General features: G+C 44.1%; 2 protein-coding genes across 2 annotated transcripts in view; one reads left to right on the top strand and one right to left on the bottom strand.

The window, feature by feature from the left end:
- Lmod3 (leiomodin 3) overlaps positions 1-5,678 on the top strand; it is a 21,802-nt gene extending 16,124 nt beyond the window's left edge. Inside the window, exon 3 of the mRNA XM_050149331.1 lies at positions 5,063-5,678. Coding sequence (XP_050005288.1) covers positions 5,063-5,089 — 27 coding nt within the window. The 3' untranslated portion in view covers positions 5,090-5,678. The remainder of the gene's footprint in view (positions 1-5,062) is intronic.
- Positions 5,679-7,328: 1,650 nt separating this feature from the next.
- The window catches only part of Arl6ip5 (ADP ribosylation factor like GTPase 6 interacting protein 5), a 22,697-nt gene continuing 7,710 nt past the window's right edge, over positions 7,329-22,315 (bottom strand). The window contains exons 2-3 of the mRNA XM_050149337.1: positions 11,902-12,119; positions 7,329-8,312 (exon numbers count right to left, since the gene is read on the bottom strand). Coding sequence (XP_050005294.1) covers positions 8,140-8,312; positions 11,902-12,119 — 391 coding nt within the window. The 3' untranslated portion in view covers positions 7,329-8,139. The remainder of the gene's footprint in view (positions 8,313-11,901; positions 12,120-22,315) is intronic.

Here is a 22,315-nt window from a genome sequence, read left to right as displayed (position 1 = left end):
AATGTTACATGCTATAAGAAATAGCCTATACAAAACAGTTTAAGAGAACTCTCCTTTCTTGGTCACGTCTTGAAAACTGGTAGCTATAAACCAGACTTTAGACCTGCTTTAGTTGGACTAGGCTCTATTTTGTAAGTTCTAAATGTCACAGAAAACATGCACATTTTTGACACCACTGAAATATTAGACCCAGCCATTCAAGGCCTGCATGTGCATGGCAAAAATGGTGTGCGTGTGTCTGTGCACCTGTGTGAGAGTTCGTGTGTGTGTGTGTGTGTGTGTGTGTGTGTGTGTGTGTGTGCATTTTACTGGGCATTGGACTCGATGCTTTTTTTTTTCCTTTTTGGTTTTTTGAGTCAGGGTTTCTCTGTTTAGCTTTGGCTGTCCTGTAACTTGCTCTGTACACCAGGCTGGCCTGAATTCACAGAGTGCCTGGATTAAAGGTGTGCACCATCACTGCCTGACTTGAACTCAGAACTTTGCACATGTTAGACAAATGCTCTCCAACCAGCTCCTTCTGCATTGTGGCTTCTGTGAGGATGAGAAATAGCTTCTCCAGTTTTTCTCCCATACTCGCTGCCTCCCGACCACCTTGCTTCATTTACATTTATTGTTTCTGAAGAAGTTTTTAGTTTGCACTCATTTTTAATGTCTTGGCCATGAAAGCACATTCCTTAGATAACAACCAACTCAGTTCCCTGCAGGTTGATAACTGTCAGTCACTCTGATGCCAACACAAAGAAAGTCCACCCCCCCACACACAAATGCACACAAAGTGACCACAACTTTATGGCATCAATCTATCTTAAAATTTTTGTGATTCTTTTACCACCTACCATTCCAGAGAAACCTTAGTGCCTTTCACTGAGATAAGATTCCCATTCTCGGCAACTACTTAATTCACTGGAGCCGAGCACCTGCAGAGCAAAGCCAAGCTCTTCTGCCAACAAGGCGACTGTACCACTCCCTCTTCACTCTGGGCTCACCCGCACGTCTAGACTGTTCCCAGCCGAGTGGGCAGTGGAATAGCGTTGCCAAGCTTCCCCTCCAGAGAGACTTCAGCTAGATGGCATCATATGCAGGCCTGGCTCACACAAGCAGTTGCACAGTTTAAGATGACAGATATGAGCATTCATCTCTGTCCCCGCCCACACTTGGCTTCGTCGGTAAAATCTTCTTTTTCTCAAGGTTCTCTGATTTCTGTCTGTAACATGAATTCTAATTGGTCTTTAATAATAATAATAATAATAATCCAGAAGCATCTATGAGGAGTGAAAAGTGAAAGATCAGAGAAGCAGAGCAGCCATGTTCTTACCTCTACCTGAGAGTAAAAGGGTCTACCTGTCTCTATGAATCCTCAGACTGAATGCCCTGAGCTCCTGTCTCCTCCCCCCTTATATTCCTCTCTCTGCCCAGCCATATCTCTTTCTGTCTCCACCTTCCTCGTGGTGGGATTAAAGGTGTGAGCCACCACCGCCTGGCTCAGTTTCTCTTTTAGACTTGATCAATCTCAGTTAGCCTGTGGTGGCCTTGAACTCATAGAGATTCATCTGCCTCTGCCTCTCCAGTGCTAGGATTAAAGGTGTGCGACACCTCTGCCTGGCCTCTATGGCTAACTATTGGCTTAGCTCCACACTCTGATCTTCAGGCTATCTGTATTTGTTAGATCACAAACAAAATTACCACCACATCTGTCCTCTTATGAACTCCCTTCCCCCACCTTCTCTTCTGTGTCAGTTTCAGAAGGCCAGCCCCCTGACTGTCCCTCCCCTTTGGATAATCCAGGGTTTCTAAATGCCTTCCTCAGTCTGTTCTCAGTACAGGTTCTCTGTGCAGGCCTTGCCATGTTGCTTCTTGTACAGTGGCCTTTGGTGTATTGGCCTCTCACACACGCTTGTTCAAAAATCTTTGACTAACCTCCGACAGCCTTTTTACTTCCTTGAAAAATTAATGAGATCAGCAGAGGGGACAAGGGCCAAAGCCTCGCCAGTATTCACAGGAAAAGCATGTCTGCATACAGTTTTTTTAAAAAAATCTATGTAGTGGTTTCTCCAGATTTGATTTACATTTCTGGGTTCTTCTCTGGAGTCTCTGGCTTAGTAGGTTTTAGAGGGGGGATGCCCTCTTCTGACCAGCTCCCTAGTGATGCTGATGCTGCTTATTTGAGGGAACATATTTCAGTGACCACAACTTTACAGCATCCATGGGACACTATAACCTCAGATAATCTTTTCTTCTACCCAGTGAAATCGATTCAGTTTCCAAGTTTCATATCAAATACTGGTTCCTATACACAAAATCAAGCCAGCAGAAGTACCCATCCCATGTACTACCTTTTAATGTAAATCCTTTTATACATCTATCACTATCTGCTTCAGGGTAAGGGTTCTTCTGTACACAGCGTACATCTCTCAAGTTCCTTAAAGCATATGTACATATCTTCTTCTCTCTAATTTGGATATGCACAGGTGTTGGATTGCATCCAGCTGGATTCAAGATAAGTATCTTAATTACTAACACAGAAACAAATCTTACAATTCTACCACAACTGCCAGTCTGTGTGTGTACACACGCCCACATGTATGTACACGTACAATCTTTCTGTATAGAGCTACATGTGCTCAATTGTTCCAAATACACTTAAAAATAACTATACTAACAACTTAAGCAGAAAGGAGCCCTAATAATAACAGGATTGATTTTTCTCCTGCTTGTGATTTTGATATTTTAACCTTTAATTAAAATTCATCGCTGCTGTTGTTGTAGTTTTGGGACAGAATCTTAAGTTGTCCAGGCTGGTCTTGAACTCATATTCCTACTTCCTCCATCTTTAAAGTCTGATATTACAGGTGTTTGCTGCCACACCCAGCTCAAATTTGATCTTTTGTGACATCAAATCTGGCCATCTTTTCCTTGATGGTTTCTACTTGCTTTGCTATGGTGTCTCTAATGGCTACTTCGTATGTCTTTGTCTTTCCTTGCAACTTTAATAGGCCCAGATTTCTCACGAAATGTTTGATGCAGTGGATGAATTAAAGGGTTAAAATTTCCAAAATAAGCATGATGCAAGATGTATGATTTATTATTCTTTTCCAAGCAGTTAATGATTATCCAGTGACTCAACCCTTTGTCCTGTAGTCTGAGCTGCCAGCTTGGTCCTATTTGGAACATGGTATTTCGGGTCTGGTTCCTCTGGTGGCCCAATGCTCCATTTTGCTTTTATTTATTTTTAGACTTACTTATTTTTATTTTATGTGTGTGCATGTTTTTCCTGCCTGTTTGTATGTGCACCCTGTGTGTGCCTATTGCCTGCAGAGATCAGAAGAGGGCATCAGAGGGCATCAGAGAGCATCAGATTCCCCAGGACTGGAGTTCCTGATGGCTATGAGCCACCCTGTGGGTGCTAGGAACAGAACTTTTTCTTCTGCTTGAGTAACATGCTATAGCCCCACATTTTGCTATTTTTAAATATTATTTAAAATACATGTGTGTACAAGCATACACAAAAATCACACCATTTAAGCTCTTTGCTGCAGCTTACAAACTATTTAAAGCATTCCCTGTATTTTTTTTTTTTTTGCTCATTTCTCTTAATTGTTGTTTTCCATGGGTAGGGCCAACCCAGACACAGGCCACACCCTTTCTCTTGAAGTCTGATACCAGATGGGGAGAGGGTCAGAGGCACATGGGGACTCCCCTTAGCCTGAAGGGGATATCCAGTGTCCCTTGTGGAGGGCAGGGCACTGTGAGACATTCCTCTCTAGAGAACGTAGACAAAGAACTGACTGCAAGAGGAGACACAGCAGACACCACGAGGTCTCATCCCACTGACAGAGGCACATGGCAGGGGGAGGAAGCATGCTCAGCTGTTAACAGATTCCAAGCGCTTTCTTAACGCCATCAGCATCTTTGGGGAAAATGCACACATGATGGACAAGTCGCCTGCTAAGACAGAAGACCACTTAAGACCCTTTAAGAACTTTAAGCTGTTGCTATGCAACAGAAACTGGATATAGATTTTTAGAGTTGGACTGATGTGTGGCTTTTGCAGTTTTTTGTCCTGGTGAAGTTTACCAAAATACACTTTTTATTGTGTTACTTTTTTGGTTTCCTGAGAAATATGTTTTATTTTAAAATTTTATTGTACATTATAGTAGAAATGTGCTTCAAGAAGGATAGACGTGTGTGTGTGTGTGTGTGTGTGTGTGTGTGTGTGTGTGTGTGTAAACTGGCCGGGAGCCCCTGAGATCATTGCCTACCTCTCTGGTGCCTTCATACTTGGATTTTGGTTTGTAGAGATCTAAATTGTTTGCCACACAAGGACTTTAGTAATGAAGCTATATCCTCAGCCCCTAGAACACACACACAGAGTTTTTAATTATATGAATACATATATTAGTTGTGCATATGTTTGTGTGTGTTCATGCCTGCAGAGGCCAAAAGAGGGCATCAGATCTTCTGGAGCGGGAGTTACAGGCGGTTGTGAGCTGCCTGACATGGGTGCTAGGAAATGAATTCTAGTCCTCTGCAAGAGCTTTTCTCCGCTGCTGAGCTCTCTTTTCAGCAGTGCGAGCTGTGTGACCTCAGGGAAGTCACTGTCTCCTCAGGGCCCTTCTCCTTCTTGCAAGGCTGGTGTAGGACACAGTGAGCTGATGTTTTGGAAAGTTAAGTGTCCACGCTTATCACTCACCCCCATCATGTAACTTGATCATTTCCTTCATGGACTGGGAATTCTTCCTGTCATTTTACAGCTGAGGAAAATGGTGCTCAGTACCTAGCAACCAGCTAGGAAATGCTGGTACCAGGCTCTGAGCGCCTGTCCTTCCTGTGTTCTGCTTCAGCAGAGGCTGAAGCACAGATCTTAAAACAAGCCTTGGCGTCAGTTAATGCCCAATAATAATGGCTTTGGTTGGTTTGCCTTTATCATGATTTTGGAGAGTTCTGCTGCCATCATTTCTAACATCTTCTGCATCCACAAAGACACATAAGTTTTATAATTTTTGCTGTAAAACTCAAAAATTTCCAGGATTCATTTTCTCTTCTTCAAATGCTTAAACCACAGGTACAGCTGCCTAAGGAACTGGCGTAAGAAGCCGCAGTATCATCTAGAAGAACAAAAATCTGAGCTGGAGGCTGTTTCACTAAACGTGCGAGGCAGAACTGGAAACGTGGTTCCATCCAGGCTGGGGGTTTGTTTGGGTCCTGATAAGACTCCAGGGGAAGGACGCAGAGTATCTATGTTCGCTGGCAACATGCTCCAGTTCTCCGCGTTCGACCGAGTTGGGTGAAAAGTGCAGAGTGATGCTCCTAGAGGCTGAAGTTAACATTTTTGGTAAACTCTCACTTTACTGTTGCTTTCTTCTGGGAAATCATAAATCTGACAGAAGTGCTGTAACTGTTGGTTATACTCCCACTCCACCCTCCTCCTTCCATCCTCTCTGTTGTCGTCCACTGCATGGCATCTTAAAGGGAATAAACCATGTTGCAAACTTCGCGAGTGTCATGAGGGAAGTGAATGCCTGGGCCTTCTGCAGCTTCGGAATAAAGGACCCTTTGCTAGTTCTCCAGAGAGCCAGTGGAACCTCAGGTCTCACCGTACTGTTGCATGTCTTGCTGCTCTAACCAAATATCCGACCAAAGCACCTCAAGGTTCATGGTTTGAGGGGGTAGTCCATCATGGAGGGGAAGACATGGTGGCAGGAACCTGAGGCAGCTGGCCACACTGGTCACGGGAGGCCAAGATAGATGCGGTATTCAGTAGTCTCCTCTTGTGGTGTTCAGTCTGGCACCCCAAGCTATGAATGGTGCCATCCACATTTAGGTCAACCTCTCTGGAAGGTCCCCCAAAGACATACCCAGAGGTGAGTACCCTAGGTAAATCTAAATCCAGTTAAACCATCAGTGAAAATTAATTAGCCTAGCCTGCTGACTCTGCTCAGCGTTTTCCCATGTGGACTTCACTGGTGCCTTGAAGTACCCTTCTAAAGGAAGCATATCTACAGTATTAAACATCTCACCCTCTGCTTCAAGATGCTCTGTCACCTGGTGGACCAATCCACTCTCTTCCCTCTTGATAGAACATCCTCCTACACACCCCATGTATAGATCCTCTCTAACTTTTCCACAGGAAAACCCAAGACATCTCACCATCCATAAAGGTCCTGTCCAATTTCCCAACCATATGGCAGGTTCTATCTCCTCTGCAGAAACATTCCAGACATCTCCAAGCCCTATCTTTCCCCCACTTCCCGGTTCCCACAGTTCTTAGTAATGCAGTATAGTTAGGAGATGCACAGGGTCTGAGCTACTGTAAGAAGTTTTCCCAGGCTGGCACCAAGTTTCTTAGATATTTAATACATTGTCATGCATTGATTGACTAAAGCTTCACTAAAATGCTTTTGATAAAGTTTATTCTTCTTATCTGGCTAATGCCACAGATTCCAAACCCTGAAGTTCTGAGCTAAAAATAAGGCTTCAGACTTACTGAGACTAAAAACACAAGATGTCAAAGAGGCCAAAATGGTCACTGATTATTTAGAACACACAGAGGGACTCTTTGGAAAGACTATACCAGTTGTTTTTTCAATGAGAGGGAAACCTAAATGTTTTCTATTTCACCTGTAAAATCACTAAACTGGCAAACACCCATTTCTCATTATCTGTTCCTCAACAGATAAGCAACGATGGGGTGGGTGCAATGAGATTCATATGCTCACACCATTCTAGCTCTTCTAATTCTACAAGTGCATGGCCGCCACAGTTGCTATCTGCAACTTCACAAGTGACAGGAGCTCTTTAAACTCTTGCCATGGTCCTCTAGGGAAGATTTGCAGGATCAAAAGATAAAGAATTAATAAGATACACACTCATTTCTTTCTTTCCAAATGCTCATCTATTTAAAAACCAAACATCTGAGTCTGGAGAGGTGGCTCAGAGGTTAAGAGCATTTCCTGCTCTTCCAGAGTGCCTCAGTTTTGTTCCTGTTCCCAGAACCCAACTCATAACCACCTGGTATGTCCAGCGCCAGGTTCAATGGCTTCTTCTGGCCTCTGTGGGCACTGTATGCACGTGGCATTCTCTCTCACCCACACGAATTAAACTAATAAAAACAAATGTGCAAAAAATCTAGACAAAAGCTGAGAGCTTGTGGTGCCTGTCTTTAATCCCAACACTCAGGAGGAAGAGGCAAGCAGATCTCTGAGTTCGAGGCCAGCCTGGTCTACAAAGGGAGTTCCAGGACAGCCAAGGCTACACAGAGAAATCCTGTCTGGGAAAACCACCCGACTTCCCCCTCCCCCTCAAAACAACAACAACAAAAATCTAAATAATTGAAATATTATCTTGAACACCTTTTATTCATTGTAGTAACAAACGTGTCATATAAACAACTCAAGTTTGGTTTTACTTATTTATTTTTTTAACAAGTCAAGAATAATGGAAGTCACAGAGCTGTAACTCCCCTTCCACCCCCACCCCAAGAGGATGACGTTTAGTTTGCAAGAAATACCTTCCGGTGAAAGCGTATTACTACCCTTTTAAAAAGTTTACAAAAATTTAACAAAACATTATCCTAAACAGCTAACTTCATATTCGTAAACAAAATATAAACAACTGGCTGATCCAGTATCCACCGCACATCAAACAGGTGCCAAAGGGATAGAGATCACCTCCGATTCTAAGACAAGAAAGATAATACCGCTACCCTAACATACCCAACACATCATAGCCGTAGGGGATTTTGGAGGGGATGTCAGACAGGGTTAGAAACAGACGGACACACGGCATCTTCTACTGTGACTAACTTTTCACTTATTCAGTATTGTCTCCAGATGCTACAATGGCTGTTCCCCTACAATAGAATAGTACCGTTGCTGTCCAACCGGCAATTATCTTTCAAAAAACACACTGGAAGCTTCAGGCATAACGGGACAGTGGGTCTGTATTTTTGTGGTTTCCGAGGCCCTTCCTTGGGTCATAGTGGAGATCTTAACAGGTGGGCGTGTGCATGCATGATGCCGTGGAGAGTTGGATGGTAAGACGTGCACCTTCTGTTTCAAAACCACAGACAGAAAATGGGTCTGAGCAAGGGAAAAGTGCAACTGGATTCCTGCTGCCGGCCCCGTCACCGGGCTGGAGGGTTTACTCCCGAGCTTTGCTGATGTAGTCAGCGAATTTGGTGATGCTCTCTTCCTGCTGTTCCAAGGCATCCAGGATAATGCCCATTGGCGTCTTCTTCAAACCTATTCCCTCCATTTTATTTTCCAGCTTGTTCTTGAGGTTTCGAAGTCTCAGGGATGCGTGGATGAACATCACTGAAAGAAATGACAGCATCAAAGAGAGAATTTCCTTTACATTTTTTTGGGTTTTTAATTATGTAAAAAAATAAAATTACTGTTGTTTTTGTGGTTATGTGTACACATGTCTCTGCCTATGAGTTTATGCATATGAGTGCAGGTGCCTGCAGAGGTCAAAGGCATCAACCTATCTATCATCTATCTATCTATCTATCTATCTATCTATCTATCTATCTATCTATCTACCTACCTACCTACCTATCTAGCGTCTCACTCAAGAAACTGTGGAAGTAAAAGGCCAACTCCTTCCACCATATGGGTGTGGAGAACCAAACTCAGGCCCTCTGTACTCTTGGCACTGAGCCATTTCTCCCACCCAAGAGTGCCCCTTTCACGTCAACATAGGACCCCTCCTCACTCCTCGCACATATAGTAAACTGTTTCTTTTAGCTGTCGGGTTAGCTTGCCTTACTGATCCAGGCTTTCAGAAGGTTACCCAGACTTCATGTAAAGCTACTTGTCAAGCCACAAGCATTGCTTTGTGTTTAAAGAAAACATGGTTGTCCCTTAGAAGAGCCCTGATCTGGTAGCCACAGTCTTTCCTCCCCACTGAAACCCCCACCTCACAAACGTTACTTAAATAACATGAGCTTCACCATAACCGTCTGCCGACATGATTCCAACCTGAACACGATTCCACTTTCCCAAAGTTTCCCAGGAAGGACTTTTTTTGCATTCTGGTTTTATCTGTATATTGTTCCCTGAATGCCGGAATTCAGGTAAACCCCACTTTAAGGTGCCTCCAAAGAGGCATGCTTTCTAAAGTATCCTCAAGAATGACCTGACATTGTTTACTATGAAACGGATGCCATGGCCCTCCCTTGTGGATCTCTTGTCTCAGCACTTTAAAGGGAACGGACTAGAGAATCACTATTTTAAGACACACTCTGTGATCTGATAGTCATTTTTCCATGCACGTACAAAGCACCCAAAGAGCCTGTTAAACAGGGCCAGGGAGTTGATGAGGTGGCTCAGCGGGTAAAGGTGCCTGCCTCCAAGCCTGCTGAACTGAGTTTGATCCCCAGGAATTGCATAGTGGAAGGAGTTGTCCTCTTATGTCCACAGTTTCTTAAGAAAGATAGGTAGAGGATGGATGGACAGATAGATAGATGCAATTTTTTAAAAATTAAAAAAAAAAGACCAGGAAAATGACTCAAGAGACAAGGTGAAAGAACTGGAGTTGGGTCTTTAGGACCCATATAAAAACTAGGTAGGTACAGCAGTCAGCCTGCAACCTCAGCACTAAGAAGGCAGAAACAGAAAATCGGGACAAAACAGCTTGATAGAGTCGCCAACTGTGTCACCAGGGCCCTTGCCTCAAATAAAGAGGAGAGCAAAGAAGGAAGCCTCCTGATGTCAGGTCTGGGCCTGTATGCTCATCCTTCCACACAGGGAAACACAAGGATGCCCATGCATACACACATGCACTCCATAATAAATACGGAAATAAAGAGAACCGACTCTGGGCAATCCCCACACTACACTCTGCACAATTCAGGGGAAGACTAGAGGTTCCCAGCCAATTCTGGCCTTTAGAGACACAAGTGACCCACAGAACCCCAAAGGATATGGCTCAGAAAAATGTATTTTTAAAAAGTGTCTGCACAGTTGATATTAATTTCCATGTCCCAGAGATGGGTGAATGCAGCTTACTTGGGATAACTAACCACGCTCTATGAATCTGGAAAGAGAAACTGAGGTTCCCAACTTTATATTTCATTACTCTGGCTGTCTCAGGCTTGTAGGCAGAAAGGGTACTATAGTTAACAAGCAGTGTGTTTAAGGGGAATTATTCTAGCACTAACTTCCAGTATAATAAGGAAAATCTGGGGAAATTTCCCCAAAGTTTGAATTTACTGATTGAAATAGTTTGGGCTGTGGAATACTAATTTAAGATGTGTTACATTCATTTAAGCCGTGGAACATTTGTTTGATGATGCAAAGGTGTGCTGCATTCTTTTATGTTGCCATTAACTCTGTAAGGCTGTGCTACTTTGCCTGCCTAAAACACCTGATTGGTCTAATAAATAGCGGATTAGCCAATAGGTAGGCAGGAGAGAGAAACAGGTGGGGCTGGCATACAGAGAGAATAAATAGGAGAAATTTAGAGAGGGGGAGGAACAAGAAAAGGAGGAGAGGGGGATGCCAGGGGCCAGCCCTACAACCACACAGCCAGCCATGGATTAAGAAGGAAAGAGAGATTATAGAATAAAGAAAGGTAAAACGCCCAGAGGTAAAATGTAGTTAGTGGGAAACAGAATAAATTAAGTTAGAAAAGTTGGCTAGAAACATCAAGCTAAGGCCGGGCATTCATAAGCAAGAATAAGTCTCCATGTATTTATTTGGGAGCTAGGTGGCAGGCCCCCATAAAGAAAAAAGAAAAACCAACTACAAGTATGTCTAACAAAGTATAGGATTCATTTGTAAATAGTCTGAGCTTGATCTGACAAGATCTCAAATGATTTTATTTACTAGAATACATGCACAGGTGAAACATTTCAAATATAAAGGGACATTTTGTTGTTTTTTGTTTGTTTGTTTGTTTTTATATTTTTTTTTATTGAGAAAAGGAAAAAAAAAGTTTCCGCCTCCTCCCAGCCTCCCATTTCTCTCCCCCTCCTCCCACCCTTCTCCCCCTCCCCCCACTCCTCTCCCCCTCCCTCTCCAGTCCAAAGAGCAGTCATGGTTCCCTGCCCTGTGGAAAGTCCAAGGTCCTCCCCCCTCCGTCCATGTCTAGGAAGGTGAACTTCCAAACTGGCTAGGCTCCCACCAAGCCAGAACATGAAGTAGGATCAAAACCCCGTGCCATTGTCCTTGGCTTCTCATCAGCCCTCATTGTTCGCCATGATCAGAGTCCGTTTTTATCCCATGCTTTTTCAGTCACAGTCCAGCTGGCCTTGGTGAGCTCCCAATAGATCAGCCCCACTGTCTCAGTGGGTGGGTGCACCATAAAGGGACATTTTCTTGCAGCCAACTACACCAGCATTTCAGCCAGATTTGTGCTGCTGAGCTCTGAATTGGATCTTTATTTCATTTCATACTGTTTGAGGTCTTAGAAAATAAGCTATTTAGAAAATATATAGTTCACCAGAATCATAGTATTTAGTGTTTATATTGTGGTCCAGTTATTCTTTCAGACATATAATTTTTCATTATGAATATGTGTGTGTGTGTGAGTATTTGTAGGTATGTATGCATACCACATGCATGTCTAGTGCCTGCAGAGATCAGGAGAAGGTCTCAGATCCCCTGCAACTGGAATTATGAATAGCTGTGAGCCATCATGCAGATACCACACTGTGCCAGCTCTTGTCACGTGGTTAGGATTTGTATTTGTTTTGTTTATTGATGTCTCTCTGTAAGAGCAGTTGACACATTGCAAGTGCCCACATGTACTTGTGGAAACAAGCAGCTACTAGGCTTTCGTGTGCTTTTTGGAAAATTCTGATATTGTATTAGATATACCAAGAGGTTATGCAATGCCTATTGGCCAACTCTGCCTACACTTATTTTAATGAAGTGTGAAAAAGAAAACGGGTTTACTTACATAACAATGGAAAAGTGATGCCAAACACAAAGACCATGACACCGCCAAACATGGATATGAGGAAGTAGCTGGCCAACATGACCACCATCACGAAAGTTGTGGGGTACTGCTTCTTCATTCGGCGGAGGATGTCTTTATTGTGTGCTGCCCACACGAACCCTGTGAATACCAGCACCACAATGATTCCTCCAAGGATCATGTTGAAGGGGCTCAGAAACCTGGGATGTGGGGACAAAGAAAGACCGACTCAGTAGCAGGTACAGCATGGGGAGAGGAGAGAAGAGGAGTGAAACTCATGAGTACTGACTAAGTACTCTGTCAGCACCAGAACTTTAAAGCCCTTAACCTATGAAGTAGACAGGACTGACTGATTCTAAATAGAGAAACAGCCTTAGTGGTCAGAAAATGGTAACACGTATAGCCAGGTATATTGACCCACACAATCCTAGTACTCGAGAGGCTGAGGCAGGAAGATCTCAAGTTCAGGGCTAGCTTCAGTCACATAACAACACTCTGTCTCAAAACAAACAAGACAATAACAACAACAAAACCCAAAACATAAGGTTAAAAAAAGAGGAGGGAAGAAGAGATGATCACCAGCAGCAACAAAGAAAAGGATGGAGCTAAGACATGAAGATCACCACAGGCAGCCCAATGCCTACCAGACTTGCTAGCGTAGCTTCCTAGTGCCCCACAATGTGAAGACCACACCTTCTTATAGATGTGCTGTGTTTAGCTTTCATACATCCTGGGTACTACCTACCACACACCAATTGTTTTGTTGTTTCTATTTGTTTTTTTTAGGAGTAAGTAGTTCAGCCTTAATAGGAATGATGGATGAATGAACTCATCTATTCACAATGGATAAACATAGAGTAGAGGTTATACAATGGCCTCCATGAGCGAGCACCCTGTCTACAGTCATTTCTGTTTGGACTCTACAGAGTTTATTAGAGTGTTTATTTGAATCCTTATAAAAAACAAACAAACAAATAAAACAAAAACAAAACAGTGCACAAAGCACACGGTAACTTGCTTCTCCTGGAATAAGAGAATCCAACCACCCTGGACCCACCTTGTACTATTCAACCCAGCAGCTGGAAGGCTTCTTCCTTGAGGTTGAACAAAAGCTTTCTATGGAGCCCCAGTCTTGCTTTGACAAGAAAGCCTAAAGAACCTGCCGCTAGCCTTTGTTTTTCTAACACATGATCCAAATCTCTGCCTGACACAATCTAATCATTCTCTTCCACAGAAACATTGGTGTCTATGATTTCTGACACCAAATATCCTCAATTTCTCGTTCCAGAGGCCCTAAGAATCCTCGACATAGGTTGTCAACTCAGAATTCCAAATGTAGAGCCTCTAAATTCACTGGTCCATGAGACAAAGGTCTTCATCGTGGAACAGCCATCACTGACTCTGGATAATGCAGAAAACACTGCGGAGAAGAAGTAATTTCCACAACTATTTTGTAAATGAAAAGAACCCAGCATGTAGTTTTCTACCTTCCTGCTCTTTGTTTTAGAGACAGATTCTCACTCTGCAGCCTGATACTGTGGTCTAAATGAGAATGGCTCCCACAGGCTCATGTGTTTGAACACTTGGTTCCTAATTGTTGGAACTGACTGGGAAGGATTCAGACGTATAATCTTGTTGGAGGAGGTATGTCAGTAAGCTGTGGGATTTGGGATTTCAAACGGCTCCTGCCATTCCTAGTGTGCCCCCTCTGCTTTCTGTTTGCCCAAACCAAATATGAGCTCTTAGTGGTTCTTCCTGCCATGACTTCGCTTTGCCACCATGACGTGTACTGCTCTGGAACTATAAGACCAATTAAATAATTTCTTTTGTAAGTTGCCTTCATCATGGTGTTTTATCACAGTTGTAGAAAAGCAACTAAGACACCCAGGCTGACCTCAAACCCATGGTCCTCCTGCCTCAGCCTCCCAAGTACTGTGATTAGAGATGTGCGCCACTGATTCCAACTGAAAATCCCTTTACAGTTAGCTCTGATTCTGCCTACTGAACCACAAACTATTTTGAGTAGAAAGTGAAATTTTCTTATCCTTGCTGTCAGGATACTGGAATTAATGTGAAACTGCTTTTGAAAAAGCTAAAGCTGTTCACTTAAAAAAAAAAAAAAAAGCAAGCAATTGCTGAGCGTGCTGGTGCACGCCTTTAATCCCAGCACTCGGGAGGCAGCGGCAGGTATATCTCTGTGAGTTCGAGGCCAGCCTGGTCTACAATGTCGGTTCCAGGCTAGCCAGGACTACATAGTGAGATCCGGCCTTTCAAACAAAAGAGAGAGGCAATGGGGAAAGTGAACAAGAAGAGAATTAAACAATGCTAAGAGTGTGTGATGTAGTTTAAACATAGCCTATAACGCTTGTCAATGCTGTCCTGGGACCAACTGCTGTCCTGGGCCAGTCCCACCTCAGAGCACGGCTGCTTTAACCTCTGTTGCCTCCAAGCAGGACTGTTACCTTCTCAGGAAAGGTGAAGCACAACAAGCCCTAGCTACAAAATTTGGATGCCAGTTTTGGAAAATGGTCATGCTGGGCCCCTTCTGACTCAGGGCATGATCATGACTGCCTCAAGGCCAGCTGTTCCTAGCCACAATAAGCTCCAACCCCCACTATTCCAGGACACTGTGACATTGAAACGCTGCCTGACTGCCGGCAGAGGAATTCCCCCTCCAGCATAAAAAGCAGTCCCTCCGAATGGTTGTGTGCAGATGGACTCTCTACTGCCTTGCCCTCTGTGGATGGATCACGTGTATCTAATGAACTGCGCTTCTTCCTTCTTTTGTCTTCAGAGGATCCGTTCCCACCAGTGCCATCCCTGGTAGTGTAGGGATAAGCCCTCCCCTTGGGGGTGGGCTGCCCTCAGGCGTTTGTTTACGGATATATTGGGCGGGCAAAAGCGCGCGCCTCCTCCTCCCCCTGCCTCTCCTGTCTCCGCTGGTTACTCCGCTGGAACCTTGGTTTCGTGAGTCTGGTTTTGTTATTAAATTTGTTCAAATATCTATTACTGGTGATTTATTAATCCGACCGCTGCATGGTAGGACAATAACAGTTGCATATTTCACTCAAAGTTCTTGAAAACACTGAGACCCTCCAAGCTTTATGAGTGTTCAGCAAAAATTTTACCAACTGAGCCATGACCCCAGATCTTTCTATGTACACATGTGTGCTATTGGGGATTAAAGTCAGGGCATGGTAGGCAAATATTCTGCCATTAAGCTATATCCTCACACTGTTGGTTTTGTTATCTTGTTTGATTGGGTTTTTTTTGGGGGGGGGGCGGGATTTCACCATCTCACCACGTTGCCCAGGCTAGCCTTGAACTCCATCTTCCTATCTTTGCTTCCCCAGTAGCTGGGATTACAGATCTGTACTACCAGGTCTATCTTATCATTTGCATATTATTTTCTAATCAAAAATAAAATAACTATACACAAAAAAAAAAGAAAATTGAAAATCAGGAGTTTCTCAGTTCACAGTTCGGGCTTAGCACTCTCTAAGCATCTAAAAGCGTTACTGGGACTTGAGTTCGTACACCACCTTGAGGAGTTTCCTTCTTTACCACAACCTTGTCTTCCTACTGTCTGTACTCTGTGTGCCAGTTTGTACCATCTGACCTCCTCCAAGCTCTCAACACTCAGCTCACAGGCGGTTCCGTCTTGCTTGCACTCCCCCTCTCCCTCCCAGTTCCAAGTCACCTAGAGTGACTCAGCCTCTGTATTATTATTTTAGTTTACATTTTCATCTGGGTTATTGTCTCCTGATACAACTTCAGATTTGATTTTTGTTTGCTGTTGGAGACAGGGTCTCATATAGCACAGGTTAACTGAAGCTCTCTGTGTAGCTGAGGATGACCTTCAGTTCCAGATCCTCCTGCCTCTACCTCCCAAGAGGTGTGATTAAGAGTACATGACACCATACCCCAGTACCTAATCTGAGAAAGTCAAAAGTTTTACAGGCCACAAGAAAGCAGAATCAGGTAATGCAAAAAGTATATCCTCTCGTACAAGCCTTAGAGAACCTTGCATCAGAGGCCTACGAACTTTCACAGATGAACAAAATCTCATTCCTCGTACCAAAAGAGAGAAAGTCTAAGAGAAATTAGACCAAAGGACTTCAGTAGTCATGGTGGGTAGGGGCTTCATGGGTTGTCTCTCTTTCTTTCATCCTCTCATTGTCTTCCTTTCTTCCTTCTTTTGTGTGTATGTATTTTTGTGACAGACTCTTGCTACATAGCAGCCTAGCTGGCCTTGAATTCATGGCAATCCTGCTGCCTCGGCCTTCCAAGTGTTGGGATTACAGGTATGAGCCACCAAGCCTACCATTTGTTTTTCTATTTCTCAATTACCTTATGCTACTTAGAGAACTAACAATACCTGACATTTCAGAAAAGGAAACATAGACCCCCACAAAGCCATCCTTTTCATCTAGGACCCACTCAAGTGTTTCTGGGCTATAAAACAAAGACCAAAATTAACAGAAAGAACTAGAATGGAGGGTCAGGAAATGGCATGCTTGATGCACAAGCTGAGGAAACGAGCTTGGCCCCAGTAACCACAAAAAAAAAAAAAAAAAAAAAAAAAAAAAAAAAAAAAAGCCAGGTGTGGAGGTGTGCACTTGTGATACCAGAACGGGGGAGGTAGATGCAGGCAGATCCCTGGGACTCATTGACCTTCCCAGCGCTCAGAGAGAGACCTTGTCTTAAAAACAAGGTGAGCAGTGGGGAGAGAAATTAGGATGAAAGGCTGAAACTGAAGAAAACTCTCGTAGACTAAACTGCAAAGGGGAGCTGGGCAGTCTGCAGCAAAGTACCAAAGATTCTTCTAGAACACTCACTAAAATAATAATTTACGGGTCATACAACAAAATTTCCATAAAGTTTTTTTTTCTATTTTTACTTTCGACAAGTAAAGCAGATCTCTAAACCAAATATGTAAATAAAGCCTAGGAGGAAAAGGAATGGAAAACCCAGGGCCAATTCAAATAATTCCCCATTTGCTCTTCACCTGTTCCTGTAGCTCCGGCTCAAAGGAAAAGAAACAAGGAAGGGCTCCTATAGAACTGGTTTTAGCTTGCAACATGCCCAGCCACAAACTATAATTAGAAAGCAGCTCAGCTCCAAGCTGATGGGGGGAAAAAAAAGAACAAAGTTCTTGGGAGAAGAAATGATTTTCTCCCATATTCTGAGTACATGCAATTACGTTCTGAAAATCAGTAAAATCTGTGCCATGGAGATGCCCAGGTAGCCACTTATACTTGTAACAAAATGACACACAGACACACATGAAGCACACACACACACACACACAGACACCACACAAACTAACCACATTTTCTGATGAGCATAAGAATCTGGGAAGCAGTTGTTGTCTGACATGCCAGTGGTTGGGCTGTTAGTCACACCAGTCAAGAAAAAAATCCAGGAGCTTTTTTTAAAGAGTGGTTTTAATAAACATGATACTCATCTTTCAGGAGGCTCTGCTGGGTGTGGGCTTATTACTGCTTAGCCATGAATAACAAGCAGGGAGGAAAAGAGAAAGTTCTGGAAGGTGATGGAGGAGTGAAGGGGGGGAGACATAACATTTGAGATACTGTTCTTTATAGAACACACCCTAATTATTCAAGTTAAAAATATTAAATAGGCTTGCGATTTTGAGATAAATGTATGCACATAAATTACCCCATTCTACTAATTAACAAACCTCCTGTAGTGGGGTTGTTCTTGGTTGTAAAAACCTTCAGAATGCCACTGCGACTTTCTAAAGCCGTCTCGAAGACCGAATCAATGCGATCCTGCTCTGCAGTATGAGACAAAGCTGTGGTCTAAAGAAGGGAAAAGGAATAACCACGGCATCTGGGGAGGAAGAAGGGCAGGGGTGGGGTCCACAACACAACCATCCGGTGCGGTTAGGCACCTTAGTGCAGTCAAGGACTTAACCCCTCCACTCTAAGATGCTTTATGCTTCCGCTTGAAGTCAACAACTAAGGTATCCCTCCACAAGGCTATTCCTCTCTGAGAGAAGGCGGCAGAGGGGTAGCTCAGTGGGTCGGCCCTTGCCTCGTGTGTGTACGTGGAGGGGAAAGGTGGCATTGTGGGGAACTACGCCCCAGACCTGCCGCTGTGACTCGGCTGACCAGATCTGCAGAGTCAGCATAACCTGCGGGAAGGAGGAAAAATTCCACCCTATCAGTGTTCTAGGGCTAGGAGGGTCTTGAAAACCCCCGCAGTTCACAACGAAGCCAACTAAGGACTAAAGGCAGTATATGAATGTGTTCAAGGCCACCAACTGCAGAGCTGCCAGTGCAATTAACTAAAGCAGAGGGTTCAGAGCAGCAGAAGGAACATTTGGTAAATTCTGTCACACCAAGCAGGACCCACAAGGCAGAAACAGCCTCGCGCCTGACTTCTAACTTGGAAGCTGCGTTTGAAGAGCAGTCCCAATGCAAACTTGTGCAACCACTTTGGAAATCAGTGTGGCGGTTCTCAGAAAACTGGGAATCAACCAACCTCAGGATCCAGCAATTCCACTCTTGGGAATATATCCAAAAGATGCTCAATCATACTATAAGAGCATTTGTTCTTACGTTCATAGCAACATTCTTTGTAATAGCCAGAACCTGGAAAGAACCTGGATGCCCCTCAACTGAAGAATGGATAAAAAAAAGTGTGGCACTTATACACATTAGAGTACTACTCAGCAGTAAAAAAAAAATAATGACATCTTGAATTTTGCATGCAAATGGACGGAATTAGAAAACAGCATCCTAAGTGAGGTAACCCAGACCCCCAAAAATGAATATGAACCTTCATCCAACAACAGATGGGGAATATCGGAGCACTGGACTGAACTCCCAAGATCCAGTTGAAGAGTGGAGGGAGTGAGAGGATGAGCAAGGAATTCAAGACCATGAGGGGGTCATCATGAGACAGTTTGCTTGAGCTAATGGGAGCTCACCAACTCCAACTGGACTGGGAGTGAATGAGCATGGGAACAACCAAGCCCCTCTGAAGGGGGCTGACAGCTGGGGCAGACTGAGGGGCCACTGATAGTGACACTGGGATGTATCTCTACTTGCATACACCGGCTTCATGGGATCCTGTTCTCTTTGGATGTAAACCTTGCTCAGCCTAGACATAGTAGGGAGGGCCTTGGACTTTCCACAGGGTGGGGTTCATGGCACTCCCTTAGGGTTGGAGGGGTGGAGGGAGGGTCTGTGGAGGGAGAGGGAAGGGACTGTCAGGAGGGAAGGGAGGGAGAATTTGGATTGGTATTTTTTTTTTAAGTAATAAAAAAAAAAAAGGAAAAAAATGAAGAGCAGTCCCAGAGGAACCTGACTCACAGGGAAGAGGAGCAGAGGGGCTGTGTACTCACAGGGCACTTCTCTGAGAAGCTGAGGTTTTCCTGTGGCTCGTGGCAATTAGGAATATACCCATCCGCTTTCTTCTCATGGCCTTTATAGAACCAGCACTCTTGACCCCTTCTACATGGCCTAGCTGCCTCTGGAGACCAGACTACTGCACAGAGTTGTACCAGGAATGGGTACCTGGGACAGGGAGCACAGCTACAGTGTGAGGTCCATGCTCTGGTCACCAACCTCAGGATTTGGCTGAGGCAGCATCTACTAGGGGGCACCTTTGGTACACGACATGCAGCTGTCCTCCCTGCCAGCTACCTGATGCCACGTGCTGACTCTGCACTTATGCCCAGACTTCCGGCGGTTGCTGGAGCTCACTTTGCTTCCTGGGCAGCCACAGGCCTGTGTGGGAGCTGTTCTTTCTGCCTGATTCACTCCAGCCTTCTTTAAGCTCAGTTCAATTGCCTTTTCTCAGCCTCTCCCAACAGCACACAGCACCATATGCCTCTTTCCGCAGCACTCACCACAGTGGTAGCTTTACATCTATGCGGGTGAGGACCGAATACATAGAGAGCTCCACAAGGAACGGAGATGTCACACTTTTGGCCCCAGCACCTAGCATTTGATAAATGTGTCAATGAAAGAAAAAAAGTAAGACACTTGCGCATTTTCATACCATTTCATTATGTTCAGTGTATTTCTGTAGCCGTTGATTAAATTAAGGAGCATGAGATTAACATAGACAAGACACTATTGTTGCTATTGTATACTAGATAGCACGGGGGATAGTTCCGGCCTTGGTTTCTGTGCAGAGCTTGTTAAAGGGACAAGTGAGAAAAGCACCACTGGGGAAAATTCATGCCCCTACATGTCGGGAGAATGGACAAGGAAGAAAGGCAGTGGGCTGTCTGAGCCCCTGCAGACGGTGTGGCCAGCACAGGCTGAAGTAAGTACGGCAGGGACAAAGAAGGGAGAGTAATACACTACTGACCTATCCTTTGAGGGTCCTTTCTGCTTCCTGTCGTCACCCACCCCAAAGTGCTCGGTGGTTGTTTTGGTTACCTAACATGGCTTCTGTCCTGGCAAGAACTATTTTTATTTTTTCTTCTTTATTTTAAAAATTATATTTATATATTTAGCGTGTACATTCACCATGGTACTGAGGTGGAGGTCAGGAGACAACATGCGGGAGTCAGTTCTCCCCTCCCACCCAGATATCCAATTTAGGCTAGGAGATTTGTCTGCAAGTGCCACTACCACTGAGCCAGCATGCAAGAAATATATATATATACATATATATATGAAATAAATATATATATACCTGATTGTAAAATGTAACTATGGGCTTTATGAGACACAAATTAGTTCTCAGTATATGTGACCATCATCTCCTGGATCACCAGGTAAAGGAGACTTCAAAAAGTTCAGGCGGAACAAAGGAAAGTTTAGGTGGCATGGGATCCAGTCTGTTTTGTCACAGAATGTCAAAGTGACAAAACCTTGGGACTTCCCCTCCTGGCTAAATTAGCAAGGTCCACAGAATTCACTGTATCCTGTGAACTTTGCACCATTGAACTGAGCACTTTCCATGAAGTTGGCATCTCGATGTATTCCTAGCCAGACATACTTTGCTAGCCTCTTGTGGTTTGTTTGGCATTTACTAAGCTACTTACTTATTTATTAGTATATGGATTATTTATGTGTAAGCATTTTTGTGTGCACGTGAATGCATAGATGGAGGTCAAAGGTTGACATTAAGTGTCTCCCTCCTTTGTGCGCTCTCTCTCTCTCTCTCTCTCTCTCTCTCTCTCTCTCTCTCTCTCTCTCTGTTTTGTTTCATTTCTTTCAACACAGGGTTTCTCTATGCAACCCTGGCTGTCCAGGAACTCACTCTGTAGACCTCACACTAACCTCCACCTCTGCACCGCATCAGTGCGCTCGCTACTAATCCAGTTAGTAGAAGGAGCAACCAAAATGCTGTTTTCTACAGCAAATGGCCTTTCTGCCCGCCAGCGAATGAAAGGGAAGGCCCAGACGTGCGCCTATTCATCGCGCGGAGCCTAAAACCCTATCTATTTACAGTAAATGGCTCCTGAATGGGAGCCAAACTGCAGGCGTTATCTCTGCTCAGAAGCTGCAAAAGTATCACCTGAACGGAGGCTGCATCCAGGGTAAGCCTTCTATCGATGAATGATAAAGGATAAAGCTCACCTGCCCCAGAGGAAAATAATATAATACAACATGATATAAAACGATACAATCCCAACATTGTCCAGAGTTCTGCAGGCCTAAATTGATTCACAGCTCCAACGCCCGAGAGATGGGGCTGGGAATCCAGACTACACGCCTTATTTCACTTTACCTAGGAATCTTGTAAACCTTTCTCTAGTAAAAGGAAACTAAAACGTCAACCAGCTGACAGAGACAGGGTGGGAGATGAATTCTTTTAATAAAAAAACTAGATGGTGGCAGAAGCCAGGGAGCACATATCATATACATGATGTCAAGGACATTTAACAACAGATCATTTTGCCTGGAGGAAACAGAAGCTATGGCCCTGTGCACGCAAAGCTTGCTCTCCCTCTGAGCTACACCCTCCATTCAGATGAAGGATCTTTAGGTTAAATATCTAAATGCTGACAGATCTCTTAAAGGTCTGCACACAGAAAATACTCAAGACTCATGGGAAGAAAACTCCGCCCACCCACACTGTTTTCCTGGGATGGAGTGTACTTAAAGAAGCACGGTGGGGCGGGTAGGATCTGGGAGGACCGGGCCAGGTGGGGATGCTGTATGCCTCACTGTATCCTCAAGGGGTGCAGCTAGACACCCAGTTTAATATTTGTTCAATGATAAGTGGTGTGAGCTTGAGTGAATATTATCAGAACGCAATAACCCTGTAATAACCCTCACCCCATCCACATACTAGTGTTTCCCTTGGGAAAGACATGTGCCTATATAGTTGTGTCTGCCTTCCTTCCTTCCTTCCTTCCTTCCTTCCTTCCTTCCTTCCTTCCTTCCTTCCTTCCTTCCCTCCC

The sequence above is a fragment of the Alexandromys fortis genome, unplaced genomic scaffold, assembly GCF_014885135.2.
Source record: "Alexandromys fortis isolate MF-2015 unplaced genomic scaffold, M_Fortis_MF-2015_v1.1 scaffold_48, whole genome shotgun sequence".
Taxonomy (NCBI): Eukaryota; Metazoa; Chordata; class Mammalia; order Rodentia; family Cricetidae; genus Alexandromys; species Alexandromys fortis.
This window is presented reverse-complemented; position numbering and strand designations above follow the sequence as displayed.